The 22,223-nt window shown below is 27.4% G+C and overlaps 1 protein-coding gene across 3 annotated transcripts in view; it reads left to right on the forward strand.

The window, feature by feature from the left end:
* Positions 1 to 22,223, forward strand: part of LOC136091580 (uncharacterized) — a 91,487-nt gene that overhangs the window by 15,290 nt on the left and 53,974 nt on the right. For 2 of the 3 annotated variants that reach the window (XM_065819277.1, XM_065819275.1), the window contains 2 exons: positions 44 to 523; positions 1,049 to 1,528. In XM_065819277.1, coding sequence (XP_065675349.1) covers positions 44 to 523; positions 1,049 to 1,528 — 960 coding nt within the window. The remainder of the gene's footprint in view (positions 1 to 43; positions 524 to 1,048; positions 1,529 to 22,223) is intronic. The other variant, XM_065819276.1, reaches the window with a different exon arrangement.

A 22,223-nucleotide genomic window follows, 5' to 3' on the forward strand; every position in this document is an offset into this window, starting at 1 on the left:
TATATACACATATATATATATATTTGGATTTGATTGTTCTTAGATTTATTTACATTAATAGAAAAGAGTAACATACTTCAAAACAATCCTCTTCAAACAATAGCCGTTTTTCCGATACAATATGAAATAACATTCGAAGCCTGCTTAACTACGTTTACTTCTGGAAATTATTCGTCTACTTTGTCAAACCTTTTTAATTTCACTAATAGTGGTTACGGATATTGTGTAGTATGCATGGGGTTTTTCAAAACTGGTGAAATGCAACTATCAGCATTAATAAATAGTACATCTTACAGTTTTACGACAAAATCTTTTGAATTAGGATGCAAACAATATAAAATAAGTCAGACTCTATACCAAGAAAGCTATATTTTTACTATACTAGTTGATGGATGGACTCTTTCAACAGTCAAAAACTTAGCACCACAAGAATTCAATAATGTACAAATCTACATTTCCGATCCGTGGACAGTAGCACAGCCGGGATACATAAGCAACTTTAATATAATGAGAAGATGCTCAGGTAAAGAAATAAATCTTTTACCAATAGCAGGCACTAATATATATGTATATATATATATATATATATATATATATATATATATATATATATATATATATATATACATGTATATATATATATATATATATATATATATATATATATATATATATATATATATATATATATATATATATATATATATATATATATGTATATATATATATGTATATATATATATATATATATATATATATATATATATATATATATATAATTTTTAATAGCTTAGAACATAGTCGGTAAGAACAATTTAGTGAGCATAAGTTTTTAGACTCTTCAAGGACTTTGAAAGAAATGTGTAAAAACATTTACCCAACTTTACTTCCAGGTTTGAAACATGTAAATGTTTGCAAATTAAAAGGTTTATAAAACTTGAAAAACTTACATTAACTTAGTAAATTGTCAAACTGAGGGTTTCAACTGAGAGTTTCAAATGAGGGCCAGGTTCGTTTATATAACCATTTTTATTTAAATTGTTTTTAGATTTGTTTTCTTTGAAAGAAGAATATTACATAAACAGTAACAGACTTTTTCATACGATTGAAATTTTTCCTAAAGAATATGAAATAACATTTGAAATCTGTTTAACTTCATATACTTCTGGAAATAATTTGTCCACTTTATCCAATGTATTTTTTTTTACTAATGCTGGCAACATTTCTTGTGTTTTATGCATGTGGTTTACTCCAAATGGTGAAATGCAATTCTCAGCAATGATAAATCGTACATTATACAAAATAGCAACTAAGCCATTTAATTTAGGATGCAAAAATTATAAAATAAACCAGGTACTACATCATGGATACTACATTTTTAGCATAGAAGTTGATAATCTGATTCTCACAAGAGTTAAAAACTTTTCTCCGCAAGAGTTTACTAAAGTACAATTGTATATTTCCGATCCATGGTATAAAGCACAACCAAGCATAATAAGAAATTTAATTATAAAAAAAGGATGTTCAGGTAAAAATTATGTTTATTTATTCATTCAATAATAACTTTGTACAAAATGTGCAATATATCTAACTTTTATTTTAGTTTTTTTAAGTTTTTTTTCTCCATAATGGCTTGACTGAAAAGGTTACAACCAGCAAATACTATAAACAATGTAACACAACAAAACCTCATATAATGACTTTCTGTAGCTATTGATTTATCAGGTTAGTAACACTCAAAAAATATTGTCCAAATTGTTTTTGTTTTTGATAAAACGAACAAAGTCATTTCATTTTTAAGTGCAATTAATTTAAAATATTTTACTCTTGTTTCATAATATTTTTTATGTAAAAATTTTGCCCGTATCGCCTCGCAAAGTCTAGAGATGGTCATGCTATAATAATGCATAAGAATTTAGATGCGTTTGAGTCAAAATTTTAAAATAAGTGTATCCAACAACAATAATACAAGATGTAACAGTTGTAAAACAGATATAGAGTACATTAGCATAAAGCATTGTACTTTGACAGCTATTATTAGTTTTTGAAGAACTATTGGTTTTTTAAAATGTCACAACAAAATATGTTTAGATAGTTCTTCAATCAAACCAAATATATGTAAATTAAACCAGCTTTTATTATTTTGCTTGCGAAGCTATTCCATAGAATAATTACTGTTAGAAAAATATTAGATCTACCTTTTTTTTTTATAAAATGATTATTAAAAATCTAAATTAAGTCTTAGATTTTTATAAATTCAGTGAAAAATTTCATAATTTTGTTCAGTCTTAAATTTATGAATCACCTCGCAGCCTACTCACCTGCAATATTGCCAAATTTATCATTTGTTACCGCTTTTTGTAAGGAGTTTTTTTACGAGATATTTTTTATTTTTTACGTTGACTTTTTCAAATTTATTAACATCCTATTTCAGATAGTAGACTAAACTTTTCTTCATGCAAACTTTATTTAAAATGTTTTATCCATGCTAATATCTAAGTGTTTGAGAATTGGACAAGTTAAATACAGCATCAACTTGGCTTTACAAATTGCCGTATTAAACTACAATATTTTGATATTCATATTAACCAAAACCATGCATTACAAAAGTGGTTTTAAGAGTGTTTTTGATATATAAATGCATAGTATTTGTGTATTCATGTTTGTGTATCCATTTATTATTTGATATATATTTCCATATTATTTGATATATAAATCCATATGTTTTTGATATATAAATCCATATTATATATGGTTTTTATTAACAAGATTGGTAACCATCCAAATGATTAGTAAGATCTGCTTTCAACATTATAGGATCAGTCCCCAAAACTTTCTTTGATCTTCTTACGCCATTGCATTACTTTGTTATATTTAAGTTATTTTTAACTTGCTGAATCTAGTTTATATTTATTTAATAATGTTGTTTTATTTTCATTTAACATTATCATCAGAATAATTTTGGCTTTTCGGGTTTAACAAAAACTTGTGAGAATCAAAGCATAAAAGCAGGCGCAAATATTTTATATGGTACATTAGTGTCCCATATAAAATTTGATATACCATCCTTTCTGCTTCTATATTTCGCTCTAGTAATTTTGTTAAAATAATAATATATATTTTGTTCTATGTTTTGTTTTTAAAAAATTGTTTAAAGTGTTTTAAATCGATAAATGGTTTTATTCATTTTTTTATTCTAGTTTTTAAATTGTTTAATAAAATTTTTATTAATAGCAGCTATAATATTATACATATCAATAACAACCTAAGCATAAACACAATAAATACAAAATTCAAATAACAATTTTAACGTCAATCTTAATTAGTGGGTTTATTTTGTATTTATTATCGGGTATATTCTAATTTGGTTAATTTGTTTTTCATCAGCTATATACTATATACTATTACATATATTAATTACTTTTAATTGATTTATTACATTATATTTGAATTATAATAAATAAAACTTTCTTATATCTACAAATTTCTAAACAATAGTAAATTAGTGAAGTCTTTAACTCCAAATGATTAGGAGTAAGTAAGTCTACATTAAAGAAAAAGGTAATGATTTGTTAATCAAAAAATTTATTATGAAATAGAAAACTGATGCTTTTAAGAAACAGCAAGAATATTGCTTTCAACAATTAAAAATAATAATATTTTGCTCCCTCGTTAAGAAATGTTTTATAACTTTAAAATGCATAGAGATTCCATCTTTCTATATAAATACTCTCTTTATAAAGAAGGAATCTCTACATAGAAAGTATTTGTTTCTTTTTCAAACCCTTTAATATATATTTTTACAATATATCTTAAAGGGTTTGAAGGAATAGAGAATCAATTAAATCATTTAGTTAAGTGGATTGTATTTTCTTATTGTGTCTTTTTAAACACTGTAAGTTTTGGAATTTAAATGCAGGTATTTCATTTACACAGCAACTATCACATTTAAATTATCATTAATTTAAAACAAGTTATAAATGTTAAAACTAACAGATCTTACATGAATTATGAATATAAGCGGCAAAAAGACATTGAAAAAATTGCAATATCTAATTTTTGTTATTATTATTCTTTATGTTGAAAATTCTTACAGTAAGAGCAAATGCAACAAACAAATTATAAGCTTCATTGTCTAAAATTTTCTTGAACACATTATTCCTTGTAAATAAGATAACTTGTCAAAACTATTTTGTCTTCCAACGATCTAGTTCAGAACTCTTTAACTTCTAACTAAATTAGTGACCTATCTAATTCCAGCATTTGATTTAAAATCAGTCGTGTCTGAGTGAAGCTATTATGAATTTTTTTTGTTTGAATTTCACCCAATATAAAGAAATTGATGACACACTACAAGAAAGAAATTGCGCATTGGCTTAATGGCAAATGAAGAAACCATATCTAAACTGTTTATTAGCAATCATATGCTGTTCCTATTCTTATGTCATGGGTATGCATTCAACCCAAATTCAGAATCAGTTCCTGAAATTCTGTTATTATCTGTATAAGTACTCCTTTTTTTAAATTACTATTGGAAGTTTACTAATCACACTCATTTTTTGATTTGTGACCAGAGGAACATCTAACAAATAAATCTATATCGTATTTTATTATTAACTAACCCATTAATTGTTTGAATAAGTTTTTATGCCACAAAACTTTGTAAATAAAGTTGTTTCTAGAAAACTTGATGGTATTACATTTCTACCATAAATAGCCACTGGAAAAGGACAAGCTATTATACTTACTATTGAACAAACAAATCCAACTGCAAAATATTAAAGCACTAAATAGGAAGTCCGTCAGTGTTTACATTAACAGCTATGAAATTAATATCTACTTCAAACTTTTGTAAATCTAAATGCTCTTACCCTGCTTGGGCACCTTTTGTTATTTCACATTTTTCAAACTTAGACTGTATTAGAACTAGTAGTTAATTGTTTACGGTATGTCTTGTTAAACTGTGTACAATTCAGATTCAGCATCACTGAATTCAACATCACCAGAAAAGTCAGCCATGTTTGATACTCTATTTTGACTATGACTTGAGTATCCACTTCACAGAGAGATGATTCTTTTATGCTGTTTATACGTATTTTCCGGTAACGAAAGATCTTCAGGATCATTGACAACATATCAGAGCAAATAATACTAGAGAAATAGTCATTATCACATATATCTATTATCACAAATATATGATAATAGATATAACTCCAGTAGAGTTTGCACTCAAATAATAATATATATGAAAGTGTTTTAGCTGAAAAATTTATAGTTCTGCTGAAGTATTATTACATATACCAACATATCAGTGCAAACTGTAATAGAGGTGTATCTGCAACAAAAAAAACAACAATACCTTTACCAGAAATATAGATATATTTATACTATCTATACTTCTAGTTTTGTTTGTGGCTATTATCTATTACACATACATTATTTGATAACAGATATATTCCCGCTACAGTGTTAGATCTGATGTAAATGATAGTATCGTTTAATATAGCATATGATAGTTGAACAATATCTCTTCTTAAAACTAATCATTATATTGATGAACTTGAAAATATGGAACCTTATAGTGAAGTAACTATAATATATCATACTATACAATATTATATTATTGAAAAAATACTGATATATGTGAAATGAATTTACCGGATATTTTCTCTGAAGAGATATCTTTCTCCTAGAACATTTCACATACATCACAAAAGTATTTGAAGTCATAGTTTTCATATAGCTTCTCGTATAAATCTGAATATTCCTGACAGAATATATAGGTATAGAATATAAGTTATTATAAAATCAAGATAATAATTTTAGACTATTTTTTGATTAAAAGAAATGAAGACTTATCACTAAACTTGAATTTTGATCTAGCGATTTTAATGTACGCATGCGCTCTGCATGCTAATTTTCAATTTTTTGTTATATGTTTATATTTAAAACAACCGGGCACGGTTATACGTATTGTTAAATAATATGTGTCGTTGAACTTTAATTTAAAACTTAAAACTAGATGCACATTTTTCTGGATGTAAATTATACGTGATAAATACTCTGACTATTTGCAATAACTGATTCACCGACTGGGCAATATAGATGAGATCTTTTTGATAACGCACTTTTAAAGACTCTTTTTACTGCTCGTCAACTAGAACTAATCTCCCCTTTATTACATCTTTCTATTTAGATAAAGATTTTAGTTTTTCTCGCGGTTTAGAAATAGTTTTTCTCGCGGTTTTTCTGTTTTATAAATAATAAATGTTTTATAAGTTTCTGATTTGATATCCTTAGAAAACATTTTCAACCATCCATTTTCAACCATTTTTTATGCATTTTTACAGTAGTTTACACCTTAGAAAATGCTGAGAGTTTCACGCTATGTATAAGTTAAGTTAAGCCACGCTTTGCTTAGAAAATAATTATTTTGGTCTATAAAAAGAAAATGATACATGTATCAATAAAAAAATTATAATAAAAAATGTTGATATTGCATAATAGAACACTCGAGTAACCTTTTTGTTAAATATATTGTGACCAAATATCACATTAATCGGTAACGTTTTGAGATTTAACTTGGTAAAAACTAACAAAATTTAAACTTAAACTGCCATCAATCATTTACCTAGCCATCCACAGACTAAAGTTTTATCTAGAGTTTGTTATAGTAATAACCTGCATTACAGTAATTTTTATCAAATGGTTATTATTCTATAAGTGTTTTTATGAGGTAATAAAAAGTCCATTTTTTACTTAATATTTTTTTCCGCCTATACTGTGTGTAAATTTCCAACACTAAATTTAAATGTTACTATGAACCCATAATATTGTGGGTATAATACTAATGTAAACTAGCTGTCATGACCAGTAAAATACGGGTCATATTCTTTACTTCAATTATTTTTAGTAAGCGCTAGAAAATCTGTACATGCTGTATACTTTTTAAAGTTATGAATAAAATAACAATTTATAACATAATTAACTTATAAAAGAAATCCAAAACGTTTTGGTAGTTAATGCGCAAACCGCTATTTATAAGCGGTTTGGATTTAATACCCGAAGCGAGGTATTTTAAATAATATTTAGAATACCCGCTTGAAATGTGTTGATTATTTGAATCAGATTTTGTTGAAAGGACGTAAACCATAAAACACAAACTGTTCAAAAATAAAAAAAGTTAATTTTATAACGCTTATTTAACAGAAACTATTGACCTTTGCAAGTTTCTTGCACCGTTTTGGATATAGTTCCTGCTAACACAAATCACAGTTCCTGTAAACACAAATCGTTGAGTCAATTGTTAAACAATAAAAAACATATTAAACTCATTTTGAAAAAATACTTGATTTACGACCCATTAACAATAACATTTATAACTGAAGTCATCCTATTGTAACATATGCCTAAGAAACTTCTACTGCTGTTTTGGTGGTTATTGAAAAAGCATCTTTAAAAACACTCTCCCTTTCGTTTGTCATAGTATATAATATCTTTATATTTTATGCATACAAATAAAAATGTAAAATTTTTTACTATGTATTTTAGAAAATTGAAAAAGATTAAAAAAAATTAATGTGTAGGCGACAGGATTTAAACTCTTGCGTTGTACTTCGAGAGTACTGCGAGGGAACCACTTCGGCCACTAAGGCTCGTTAATCTGCCAATTTTTAACACTATTTAATAACAAAAATACGGAATATTTTTATAAAACGACAAATGAACGCTTCAATCCAAAATAAGGAAACTTTGTAAGGAGAATAAAATCCAAAATAAGGAGACTTATTTTTCAATGCTTTATAAAAACAAAATCTTTGAAACTACAAAAATATTTAACTTTATATTTTAAAAACTTTAAAAAGATTGAAAAATGAAAAAAAACGTGGAAGCGCAAAAATTTGAACTACGGAGTATGTATATTTATTTATAAGTATTTATAAAATTGCATAGCATATAAATGAGTTTTACAATTTTTTCTTCATAATGTATCTGAAGTTTTATTTTAATATGTCAAAAAATGATAAGTGGGAGATTTACCGACAGTGAATTACTTACGAAGGTATAGGTTTTTGATACCATCTCGAAGTATACGTAAATACTTCTGAACAAACGTTTTTTGATACAATGTATCGTTACCAGTATCGGTTTTAAACAATATTCTGTCATGGTTTCTGCCAGTGGTTTGAGTTTTGAGGTTATCGCATGTGTTGGGTTAGATAGGATTTTCTTAAGTTAATTTATATATGTTTTGTCAATAACCTCATCTATATTGTGACATATATTGAAATGGTGTGAGTTTATGGCATCGATCTCAATAACTTTGAGTGATTGTTGGTGGAATATTTGAAGCTCTATTTTGCTGAAATACTGCAAGACAAGAGTATAGGGGCGCTGTGCAGAATGTGAGATAGGATGTGCGTAGGATCTATAAATTTGAAGGTTTAATTGAGCGTGACCAATCTTTACAAGGCGTTTTAGTAAGTAGAGTACTGACTTAATAGTATTATGAACTTTTATCCATTCATCATCCCAGTTAAGATTTTTATTTATTTGGATTCCTAGATACTTATACCATTCAACTGATTTGAGTTTAGAGTTTAAAAGAATTGGCAAAGGAATTGCAACTTGATTAGGTTGACGACTCTATATAGATAATATTTTGCACTTTAAAACGATTGAGTTTCATGCCATTAACAGTAGCCCAGTTTGTAACGCCACCCACAACAGATGGAGGTTGGTTTATTACATCTTTTTCATAGATGATATAAGTTAGTATATCATCGGTGTATTTTTATAAGTTTGTCTCAGGTGCACAGTGGGACAAAAAAGTTTTTTGTGTCAAAATTATTTTCGTAGTTTTTTTTATTAGAGTAGCTATATTTATATATAAAATGCATAAATAAAGTAATAAACATGTAATTATATAATATTTATAAAAATATTTAAAAAAATTTAATTTTGGTGCAAATAGGAAATATTTTTTATGAACAAGACAATTTTTATCAGTGTAAACATTAAAAATATTACTTTTTAATGCATGTATTTGTCATAAAATAACTTTTTTAGATTTAAATTTACAGAACTTATAACACTAATGAAAGATTTTGTAGTTATTTTTTGTATACAAAATATCTTTTTTATATGTTCAGTATTTCTCATCAACTGACCATTAACCAACTGACCAAAGACCCATCTTTTGTTATAACTTTTTTTATTGCAAAAAGTTGAAAAATATTTATTATGCATGGCTATTTACATACATTTAGCATGAGATTTACATAGTCAAATGTTTGGAGGATATTGGAGGATAGTTTATCTAATACCTAATAGTAAAAGTTAGTAAAAAATATCGAAAACTGTCTATTTTCGATGCATAAAAACTAATGATTACACTTATGTTAAATCGTTTTTAAAAGTCTGAGCGAAAAAAACATTGTTAATTAAAATAATATATTTTAAAACGAAAGTCAATAAAGTTAAGTTAAAACAATAGTAGCGTTTGAAAGTTGATAAATAAAAAATGCAAAAAAGCGTTTTGGAACACATGCTAAAAAAACGTGTAAATAACCGCATAAAGTTACGCTTAAATTATTATTTAATGTTTTTTTAACTAGATATTTGCTCTAAGGAACATGTCTTCACTATTTTGCCAAATTTTCACCGTGCAATGCCGACATTGATTTTTAAGTATTTTGGCACACTCTGTCCCACTGTAAGGTGGTAAAAAATCATTCATATCATGTATGAATAATATTAATAAAATAGGTCCAAGAACGCATCCTTGAATGGCTTCAGCTTTAATACATATCCACTTGGTTACATGCTTAATTGTTTATACCCTTTGAAGACGGTTGTGTAGGTAGCTAGCAATCCATGATGTAAGCCAGCTAGAAAGCAAGTTTTGAAGTTTTATGAGCAATTTGATGAGATCAACCATATCAAAAGCTTTAGAGAAATCAAAAAAGATGGTGAATATTGACAATTTATTGCCTTTTGCGTAGCTAAAGTCTTTTATTACTTGAATTATAGCATCCATTGCACTATGTCTAGGGAGAAACCAAAGCTGATTATTTGTGGTCCAAATAAGTTTGTATGATTAACAATAAATATACACAAGATACGTTCAAAAACTTTGCATAGAGCAGATGTGATAGCGATTGGCCTACAATCTCCAATAGAAAGTAGGTTCGCTAATTTAGGTATAAGTGTTAAGTGAGTTGATTTTCATCGATCTGGCATATGATTGCATTCAATTAGTCGATTAAATAGAATACAGAATGATGCAGATATTTTGAAATGGGATGATTTTAACAGAATAGGAGACAGATTATCAGGGCCTGGTGATCCAGACTTTAGCTTGTTTAGTTGGGTTAAAATGTTATTGTAAGTAAAGATGTGATTTGCAGGTTGATGCATTTATGATAATAAAGATAGAGATATCATAAATATTTTTATCTCTCCGAACATTTTGATAATGATTGTTTAGTTTATTAGGTAGATGTTCAAAAATTGATGGTTAATTTACAAACTTATTACATTGTTTCGCTTCTTTCCAAATATCAGTGTTGCCTGGTATGTAGCGTTTGTTATAAAATATTTTTCTTTTGATGATTAATTTATGTATCTTTGTATCTATCTTGCTCCATTCAATTTACGAACCAACTTTGAAATACTTTTAACGCAATTTTATTAAGCTTTAAATATAGGGGTCATCCAAGGTTTGGGGTTAATAAGTGTTGCAGTTTTTAGAGGTTCACACAAACCTTGAGCAGCTAATATTAAATAGTAGAAATTGGTGCATGCGGTTTAGATATCATGATGCGACTCGACTAAGTTTTCAATTTCAATGCCTCTGCTTCATAATTAATGCTACTGTATCTCCTATTTTACCGGAGCGGTGGTAATTTTATGTGGAGGAGGTAGGTATGTTTCATATAGGTAGAACGATGGATAACATAAAACAAAGAGGTGAGCAGAGCTACCGAGTCCAAGGAGAGTTTCAGAAATGTAACATTTAGGTACGTTTAGTATTATATCCAAGATTGCTAGTTTTTGAGTCAAGTTTGAGTTTAAACTAAAAATTGATGCAAACGAAAATTAAAATCTGTAGAACATCCATTTAGATCACCACTAAGAAAAATTAAGGGTTTGTTGTTGGTAGTGCAACGGCTGATTGCTGGTTCAGTGAGTTGTGTAAGTTGGAAAAATGCTTCTTGCTGTGCAATTAATGACCAGACTGGGATATATGCACAGATTATCAAATATAATGAGTATCCACCTGGTAATAGTTTTTGAAAGGTTCGGACAATGGTAAGAATAATTTTATGAACAGGTTTGTATGATTTGGTAATAGATAGATCAATATTTTTAATTTCCTTTAAAAATCTTTTATTAACAAGTATTAGGGTGTCTCCTCCAATTTGGTCTTGACGCTCTGAGCTAGCAAAATTGTAGATCCCATTTAATTGCGAAAGGATGACATTTTTGGCATTACAGTTCCAGTCAAACACGCGATATCAATGTTAGAATCAACAAGGAATAGATTTATGGTACCTACTTTCTTACAGAGTGAACTTAATTTTGTTGTAAATATGGTTGGAAGTACTTCGTAAGGAGTGTTGAGTTATCTAGATGAGGTGGAGCATAGGTTAAGGGCACCGCGAATCTTAACGATTGCTCTGCAGCGGATGCCCCAGTGAAAGTGTGCTTCAGGGTTTTCAGAACAAAGTTTTGTATTGCAGGCATTTCGATTCTTATGTAGATGGTACTCTAGTTCTCTTTCAGCAGGAGATAAATTAGGGCTTTCCGTGTATTTTTTGAAGATTTTGTGATTAGCTAGCATACGGGCGTTGGATACGGCGGATTTTTTTTTGTTGATGTCTGTAAGTTCAATTAAAATAGGGCAACTGTTTGAAGTTTTTTTCGTGTTTAGACGTTTAGAGAAGACAATATTCTCATCAGTGATTCCGAGAATGTTAAGAACTCCAGAAACACATGATAGCACTGGGGGTGTTGGATTGGTATCACAAGCTGGGTTGGCTGGATTAGGAACAGCAAATGTTAGAATATTTTTTTAACGTTTTGCTGTTTGTTTAAGCTCAACATAGACTTGTCCTATTTGTAGGGATATGTTTGGTTTGTTTTTAACATTGGTACTCTAAGATGGTGAGTCTGGGTTAATTTGTTGGAGTGGAGTTGATTTTATATTTTTTTTAATTACTGATATTTTTGATCAAGTTTTTTAATTTGGTTGGCTTTTAAATCAATTATTGACTTTTGTTCAGAGATAATGTTCATAAGTTCCATTATCCAGATATCAAGGTTGGCAACGGTTGGGGCGGTTTTTCTACATACGAGTAGCCGTTAGTATCAATTTTGTTTGCCATCTTATTAAAGTTAGTTTTGATAAATGCCTTTTTTTTTAACTAAAAAGGGCTAAAAAGTTTCAGCATGTGCTTTTTTCATATAAAATTTTAATATTACTAACCAATTCTTAAACATAACTGCTTGTATTATTAAATGATTTGAAAGTTGTGCACTTTAATTTTTGTATATTATTACATCATTGTATATATCTGAGGATGCATTTTTTTGGGCTAAGACTAAGTTTGTATTATTCTAGCTCCTCTCATTTAAACAATAGTTTTTATAAATTACAATTGCAAATTATTTTCTTATGGGTAAATAAGTAAAAACACAAAAAAAAAATCCAAAACTAAAACTTACTTAAGAAATTCTTAAAATATAAATTAATAAAAGGGAGAAAATGTTATTAAAATACTATAAAAAAATATAGTAATCAAGGTAAAATGTTTTATGCTTAGTCAAATAAAGTTATTTAAATTTAATCAATATTTTTCAGTGTAATCTAAGCCTCTGATCTGTCCTTTAACAGGTACCTTTTTATATATGTTTTATACATACATGTACATATCTTTTATACATACATATAAATATACAAACGTATGTTATCAAAATTACATTGCTCAAACGTATGCAAAAACCTCGCAAAAATTGGTTGCTTTCCCAATCTAAACCCAACGTTGATCCAATGTATAAGGCTCAACGTTGAGTCAATTTATATGGATTAACGTCAATTCATTGTTTAAAATGAAACGTTAATGTGTATATAATATAAGGTCTGTATTTATAATTTTATCAAAAACTATGTATACAGTTTTTGATACAGTATTCAATATAAAAAAATAATTAGAGTCTAAACTTTTTTTAAGTTCATTATTTCATATAATCTAAAACTAAAAATAAGTTATATTGTAAAAAAAAGTTCCAATAAAAAATATATTAATGTAATAATCAAATAAACTTTAAAAAACTTCTAATCTATTTCAAACGACTCTTTATAAAACCATTAGATATTATTATTTTAATTTCAATGTTGTTTCAAGATAAAAAAAGTCTTCCTTGAAATAAATGAAAACTTTTAAATTTTTAAACTATACGGTTTTATCCTAATATAAATACCTAAAAAATGATGAAGGTATTTGCTTTCCATAAAAATGTTTAGAAATTATGTAGTTTCGTCATTTGATATGGGTGGTGAAACTTGGGATTCTAGATCAAGCCAGTAATTTAAAAAGAGTTTGCACGGTATTAAAATGTTAATGAACCGTTTAATTTATTAATTTGGAGCCGTTCTCCTAAAACTATATTCAACTCTAAAGCTGCTGTTAAAATGGCTGTTTATTCTGCAGCCATTACTTCTAATGATGATATTTTTTTAGTTTTGTATTCTTTTCTTAAATATTAAATAAATTTATACAATAAGATAGTTAAAAATAAAGAAATTGTTATACAATAATAATATAATAAAATATACAAGTATAAAATAAAAAACATAATAAATAGAACGCGGATACTCGCATAAGACCTTTAGGTTTTATCATCGAGAACTGCTCGTGAATATTAATTGCATTAAAATAACATTAAATAAAAAATAAAACATAATTGTAAAAGAAATACTTCGCGAAAAACATAAACTTCGTAAGAATATATAGATAAATTTATAAAGAAATTATAAATGATTCTTATATATATATACAAAGTTTGTATAAAATATTATTTATTTCATAAATACATAAATAGTGAATTCGATATTTTTGTATATTACATTATATAATAAGTTTCATATTTTCATAAAATGTTAAAAATATAAAGATAAGTTTTTAAAAGATGAAACTATTCCTTTTTTTGTGAATGAAATGTAGTTCCATTCATGGGAAAAATCAAAATTTTTCAAAACTATTTTGTTCCAAACAAAAGCTTCTCGAAATGTGATACATGACTTTCCAAAATTAGTTGGAGAAAAAGGTTGTTAAACTAGATTATCATTTCTTAAGTTATATTTATTTGTTTCTTTCAAGGTATATAAGTTATGAAAGGAAACAGGAGATGCGTTAGTTTTACATTTATAAATAAAACAAAGTATATTAAAAATATTCAGTTGATAAATGTTAAAAATTTTTATTTGAAATAAAAGTGGTTTGGATGAGCAAGTTGATCTTTATAACTGATAAGACGAGCAATATGCTTCTGCTGACGATAAAGAGGTTGCAGTTAAGATTTGTTAGTATTACCAGGCAATGTTTGCATAATGTATATGGCAGTGAATTAAAGAGAAATATAATTGTGTTAAACTGTGCTTGTTTAAAAAATTTCTAGCTTTATAAATAACTCCTATATTTCGAGCCATATTTTTGGACAATAAATTAATGTGATATTTCCAACTAAAGTTTTCATCAATATAGATACCTAAAAAGTTAGTAGTTGTTTCTCTTTCAATTTGAACTTTGTCAATAAAAAGTGAAGGCATGACAGGAGGCAACAACTTTTTTTTTGAAGTTTGATAAAACAGTGTTCAATTTGTTTTCTCAACGTTGAGTGACAACTTATTTTTTTAAAACCAGGTAGAAATTTTTGTTATTTCAAAGTTCATATTTTGGAATAATTTCATTATGTTATTATGAGATAAAAAGAGATTAATATCATCAGCAAACATGATCGTCACTAAATTAGAGGCTTCAGGGAGATCATTAATGTAAATTAAAAAGAGGAGGGGTCTTAGTATAGAACCCTGAGGGACCACACATGTTATATTTTGTAAATTGGAACGAACATTTGTAGTACTATAAACAAACTGTTTACGGTTGCTTAAATAACTTTTAAGTATCATTAAAACATTTCTTTTAAATGCCATAAAACTCAATAAACTTTAATACCATAAAAAAAATTGTTAATAGAATTATGTGGTCAATTGTATCAAAGGCTTTTGATAGATCAATGAAAACGCGTAACGTATATTGCGATTTTTCAAAAGATTTAGAAATATTGCGGGTAATTTGTAATATAGCGTGTTCGGTTGAATTATTTTTTTTAAATCCGAATTGATTTTGATACAGTTAATTATTTAAAGATAAATGGTTGAAAATTACATTATATAATTTTCATATAAATTTAAGAAAAAAAAAAAGGCATAATTGAAATTTGACGATAATTTGAGATGCTGGTTTTATCTCCACCTTTAAATATTGGCAAAACTCTCGCTGTTTTCAGATTGTTGGGAAAAATGCCCTGTTTTATTGAACAATGTAAAACTTGAAATAGAATATCTTTAATGAGTTTATACGAGTCGATAATAGCATTGGAATTAATATCGTTATGACCAGCTGATTTATTAGATTTAAGCATTTTAAAAAAAACGATCAAATTCCTCAATGGATACTCAAAATAATTTCAAAACAAAGTAATTGGAAAAGCGTATTTATTTATTTTATTTTTCGGTGTAGGAATTTTTTGGGGCAAATTAGGACCAACTGATACAAAAAAAATATTTAATTCGTCAGCTATCACACTTTGATTAAAGAATCTTTCTTCATTAATTTTAATAGCTTTAGGCAGTGCGCTCGTTTTTGCCACTGAGTTCTCTAAGAATTTCCCATGTACGTCTTGAATTAAGATTGTTTTTCAAGCTAATTGAAATAGTATCTTCTTTTTTTTTTTTTTTCTTCCACTCTTTGGCATGAGTTTTATAGAGAATTTTACTTAGTTTGTCTTTAAATATTTTATGTACAATTTTTGCTTAATTTTGGAGGATTTTATTTGTTATTTTGTGATCCATGGTGACATTGCACCTTTAGTTTTTCTATTTACCGTGTGTTTCGGAAAATCAGCATCATATATTACTTAGAACGTTTTGAAAAATGCATCATAAACTACATTAGCGTCAGCAAATGTATTTATTTGTTTCCAATGAAGAAAAAATAATTATTCTTTAAATGTTTTTAAATTAGCAGCAGAAAAGAATCGTTTTTTAAACGTTTGTTCTTGTTGCTACACTTTGACTGTGTTGACATTAATAGAGAAAAAATTAGGAAAGTGGTCCAAGATGTCACTTTTAATAATACCTTTTTGAAGTGATTTATGAACAACATCAGTTATTATAATATTGTCAATTAGAGTTGTTGACGTAGGAGTTATTCTTGTTGGTTTTTTAATTATGGGAAAAAACCATGTTCAAATCATTATAAAATTTTTTAATGCCATATTTAGTGTGGTATTGGAAACAATCCAAGTTTAAGCCACCTATTAAATAATATAATTTATTTTCATTAATGCTTTTTTTTATAATGTCATTTATATGTTAAAATTTTCTATTGTGCCAGATGGTGGGCAATAATAACAACTTATAATTAAATTTTTTTTTGTTATGATTTCAACTATTAAGAACTCATTATCGTCATCAGAATTGCTCATTTCAGTCCTGTTAATATACTGTAAACATTCTCTAAAATAAATTATTAAACCGCCCGCTCGCTTTTCTTTTTTTCGATCTAAGGAAATTATTTGAAACCTGGTAAAAAAATATCAGATTTCAAATTTGAGTTATCAGAATTACACCAGGTTTCAGACATGCATATTAGACTAAAAATATTAGGAGATTCTTTAATGTTTGAATAGAAATTTTCAACATTTTTGATATACTTCTTATATTAATATGTAAAGTGTTAAAGTACTTGCAATTAAGAAATTCTTTTATTTTCGTTGGCATAGTATTAAGGGCATTTGCTTTGTATAGCATGTGCTTCACTATAATAATTGAAGTCTCGATCTGATTGGTCATTAAATAAAAACTCATCAGTTTGGAAAACTTTATAACTAAATAAAAATTTGTTAGAGTTTATGAAATCCATTTTAACGTTTTGTTTAACCTTAAAATAAAAGAGTTTCCTCTAAAAATTGCGCGTTATTAACTTGTTATATACAACCTTTGCATATTCACCTTTTAATCGTAAATCCTATGCAGCCGTAAACAATTTTTCCCGCAATTTGGTTGTCTTTTCGCTAAAGTCCTCATGCACATATAATCTTCGTTCCCAGAGTTTCGTCTTTATATATTTACTTAGTACTGTTGATTTGTCCTTAAAATTTAAAAATTTGACAACAATAGTTCTGTTTTTTTTAATAGTATCATCTTTATCAATTCTTCTAACTCTATGAGTCCTTTCAATAATAAATTCACCTTAAGGAATAAGTTTTATCTTTATCATGTCACGGACTTTTTCTTCACAGTTGTCCCAACTTTCATCAACTGATTTTTCTATACCGGTTATCCTTAAATTATTTCCTCTTCTTCGGTCTTCGATCTCAGCTAGTTTGTCTCTCACGTTTTCGTTAGATTACTTTCTAAGTTTCTCTCAGGTTTATTGCGATCTCTCTAGTTCAACTATTACTTTATCGTATTTTTCGCATATAAATCGGAAAGCTTTTTTGAGATCATTTACTTCAGTTTTGAGAATTTTATTATCATCATTAACTTGTCAATATGTATATTTAATTTGTCAATGCTTTCATTAAACAATTTAATAATTGTGTTCTCGTGATTATCTAATATTTTTTTTAATTGTGCAGTCGTTACACTTTTCGCCATTTTTGTTTTGTATATAAAAAAAACGTCTGTTTGCGGTAAAAATCAGCGTAGTTCTCGAATAATGGTGAGTTGTCTTTAATGCTCTTTATATTAAATCTAGTTGTTACTTTGTATTTAATGCTCTTTATATTAAATCTAGTTGTTACTTTGAAACTTGTACAAGTAAAAAAAGCTCCATACGGTTAAAAAAAATGTCAGATGAAAGGAAAAAAGATAAAAAACTTAAGGTTTGTTAAAATAACTATTTTGGACAAAAATTAGATAGAGAAACTGCAAAAGATTTTTGGGTTTGTGGGCTTTTTAACAGTTTATCTGATTTGTGCTTTTTGGATTTGTGGGCTTTTTAATGGTTTATTTGATTAGTGCGCATGATTTTTAATTTTGAAATTGACTTTTGTTTATTTATTTTTTTTAAAAGTAGCTGTAGAAAATCAAATGATATCTCCTAGATAAATCATTATTTTAACTACAGGATATGTTTATTTTTAAAGCTATTAGTGACTCAACCTAAAAAAAATTAAACTTGATCTACAATACTCTTTTAACCAAGTGTTTTCTTTTTAAATAATTTTTCACATTATAAAGTCAGCCATTTTAGACTGTTTAAGCTTATTTATTTATTCTTTTTTATGCCGATAAAAAAAAAATTTGCAATCGTAACTTATAAAAAATAATCACATGACCGGGGCTAGAAAAAGACAAATTTAGTTTTAACCTTAAGACCAAAAAATGCGTCAATACTAGATAAAGTATAGTTTAACAATAAAGTATAGTTTTAATGTATATATCTCTGATTTAATATTATCAAAGAAAATTTAAATTTATCGCATAGCGTTAATAATTTATAGTTATTTAAAGAATAATATTTAAGAATCGTTTTGTAATATAAAAGAAACAAAATTTAATAAAATATTGAAATGACAAAAATAAAATTTAAAAACAGGTTTGAAAAACAAGAGATATTATTTTGAAAGATAAGAAGATATTATATAAAACACATTTTATTGTTAGAGCAATTTAGAGTTTAACTTATTTAATTAAAATTATTGTACTTTTTATTGCCAAATAAGTAAAAGCAAATAAACAGTAAAAAATTGAAGTAAAAGATTAATATGTAACGCAAAAATAAAAATGAATTTCTCAGAGAAGATTGTCATTTAAAGTAATAAAATATATATACATATGTTGATTAATTATGTTTTAATAATCTAAAGTAACTAACTAATTCACTATTATTATTGGTTTCTAATTTAAAGAAGCTTTATTAGACAAAATTCATTTCATTTTCAGTTAACAAAAGTAATTGCTTAACTTTTGTTTTGAATTAGTTTAGAGAATAATTAGTTTTTAGTTCATTATTTAATAATATGTTCCACAACTTTGATCCTCGATTTACAATAGAGAATTTAGTAGCAGATTATTAAATTTTGGATTGAATGTAGTTGTATTTTGAAAATCTAGTAGCGTATATGTGATTTATTTTTTCAAAAACTGAATAAAATAAGATTCTTAATATATTTTTACCACGTTTGAATAGGGATTACATCTCAAAATTGTGCGGCCTTGGCGCAGTGGTTAGAACGCTTGCTTCATGAGCAGAAGATCCAGGTTCGAAACAAGCTCTGAACAAATTTTCGCGTCACGGTAAAAAAGGAGGCGTAAACTTTCTGGTTAAATGCACTTCCGCGATGCTCTGTGACAAGACCGTTAGGACGTCTTGGGGCACCTTACAAAAATTTTTCCCGAGGATTCCGAAATTAAAATTTTTTTTTTCCTGCTTTCTCCAACTTTTAAATTGTGTTTTTGTTTCTGTATATATAAATATTCTACATTCTTATTCTATAAAAAGAAAAAAGAAAACAATTGTAAATTACAGTTATCCTGCATAATACAAGTAGACATAGAGAAAACATTCATAAATTGGAGTTGCATTCATTTCATATCCATACACAATAATTTTTTTATTTGGTATAACCTCAATGTAAAAATAAAAATTCTGTTTGGATTCATTTTTTAAGAGGATCAAAAAAACTAACAGCAAAATCTAAAATATGGTTTGAAGTTGTAAAAATCTCTGGTTTAACGACAACGCCGCAGCACATGCATTTAAGAACAATACACAATTTTAATGTATTAAAATGGGATGTCGTGCAAGATGAAGGTTCAGAAAGTAGCGCATCAACAATGATGATTACCAAATATTTATTCAACAAAAAAGATGAATCACTTTCTGCAAACGTATCACAAATTTATGCCTTTGATAATATCCCATTCAAAGTTTTCTGTACGTCTATCGATTTGAGAAATTTGTTTTTGGCTAAAGGCGCTCGAGATTATGTATTACCAAAATCACCCAACTCGATTCGCAAAATGATTTTAGAATACGCACAAAAAATGCGGGCTAAAATGATTCAAATAAATTTTAAAAAAAAGGTGTTATTTAAATGTGAATGTCCATAGCAAGAAACAGTTTTAGAATTTAGGTTTAGTAATTGTTGAAGGACGTCTCCCTGCAGAGAAATACATTGCGTCTCTGAAAACCGCATTGCAAAACAATAATCTAAATATCGATAAAGATATTACGTCTGTAATATAAACATTTGATTGATGGAGCAGCTGTGATGCAAAAAGTTGGACGGCTTTTATCTTGTAATTAGCATTTGTGCTACGCACATGCGGTACATTTAGCTGTAATTAATGTTCTGTATAATAATTTAAATAGAACTGAATTGGTGGCCCACACATATACAGAAAATGTTAGTGTACAAGATCAAGTAAGTGACTTCGAAGAATCGGATGAGGAATACATTGAAGGTGAAAATGTTTGCTTGATTGAACAAACATAAAATGAAACTGAGCATGTTGAGACTAAAAAACTTGGATTTAGTTTTCTCGTCAAAAAAGTTCGTTCGATTGTAAAGAAATTTCGTTTTTTGACAACATCAAATGATATGAAAGGTTTAACAAGCTTAAAAGCTGTGTTAGAAAAGCATTGATTGACATTGCATCTGATATCGTTATTCAAATAGGTGAAATTTTGTCGATTTAAAACATTATCTCTGCACTTCTCCCATTGAAGCTTAATGTTAAAGCCCTTTGTCGAGAAGATGCAGATCTGCTTTCTGCTAATGCATCATTTTCTTTTATGCTTGAGAGTTTCGGATCTGATGAACTTTCATTAAAATTAACAAAGAAATTAGAAGAACGAATATGCCAAAGACGAGTTAATGTGTCTGGAACTCTTTAGTATTTAAACAATGGCGCAAAAGCGAGATTTGCGCATCTTTCACTAGACCATTCACTAGAAAAACAATTACAAAAGTACTTGAAAACTTTTAACAAAGATTGATATTTAACACTAACATAAAAACTTCCTCAGGCGAGCAGTCAAAAGCTAACGATGTAATAGAAGTAATGTTGGAAGAACAAGTAAACCCTTAACATTAATACAAAAGTTGGAGAACAAAATTCAATTGAATTTATCGTCCAACGTAACTTCCAACTAAACTCAACAAATAATATTTAGGGTATTGAGTTCATTAAATAGTGCTTGTATGTGTGAGCAACGAATTACTTTTGAAACTACCCTTATATCCTGTTTTTGTTTGCTGAACAATTTTTTTATTTTTGTTGCGTTAGTGTTACACCAAGCAATGTTCTCATAACTTAAGTAGCAATCAATAAAAGAGCAAGATCGATGTAATAACTACTTAGCTTTGTACATTATACTTATATTTTTTGACATTTTATTTTCAACTACATCTATATGTTCCCTCCAGGTTACATTTTCGTATAGAAACACGCCTAAAAACTCTATTGATTGCTCTCTTTTTATTAATTGATTATCAACAAAAAGGTCAGGAAGTTCTAAGAGAATATCTGACTTTGTATGTAGACGATAGAATAAAGTGTATTTTGTTTTAGTAATATTTAAAAATTAACTTTTTTGATTTAAACCATTAGGTTAATTTATCTAGTTCTTTCTTTACTGCTAAAAATAATGAAATAGTCTTTACTGTTTGAAATAAAACAAGCTGGTACCATCTGCAAACAAAATTTTATTTAAAATAGTAAAAAATTTATTTCAACTGTTTATATAAACGAGAAATAGAAGTGGTCCTAAAATTGATCTTTGGGGAGCACCTCATTTAATTGTCTCATAGTTAGTTTTTCCTTCATCATATACTATATACCGCTTCCTATTAGTCAAACAACTCTCTAACCAGGACAAGTTAGTATTTTTTATACCAAAACGATTTCGATAGAAGGATTTAAC

The sequence above is a fragment of the Hydra vulgaris genome, chromosome 15 (genome assembly GCF_038396675.1).
Source record: "Hydra vulgaris chromosome 15, alternate assembly HydraT2T_AEP".
Classification (NCBI taxonomy): domain Eukaryota; kingdom Metazoa; phylum Cnidaria; class Hydrozoa; order Anthoathecata; family Hydridae; genus Hydra; species Hydra vulgaris.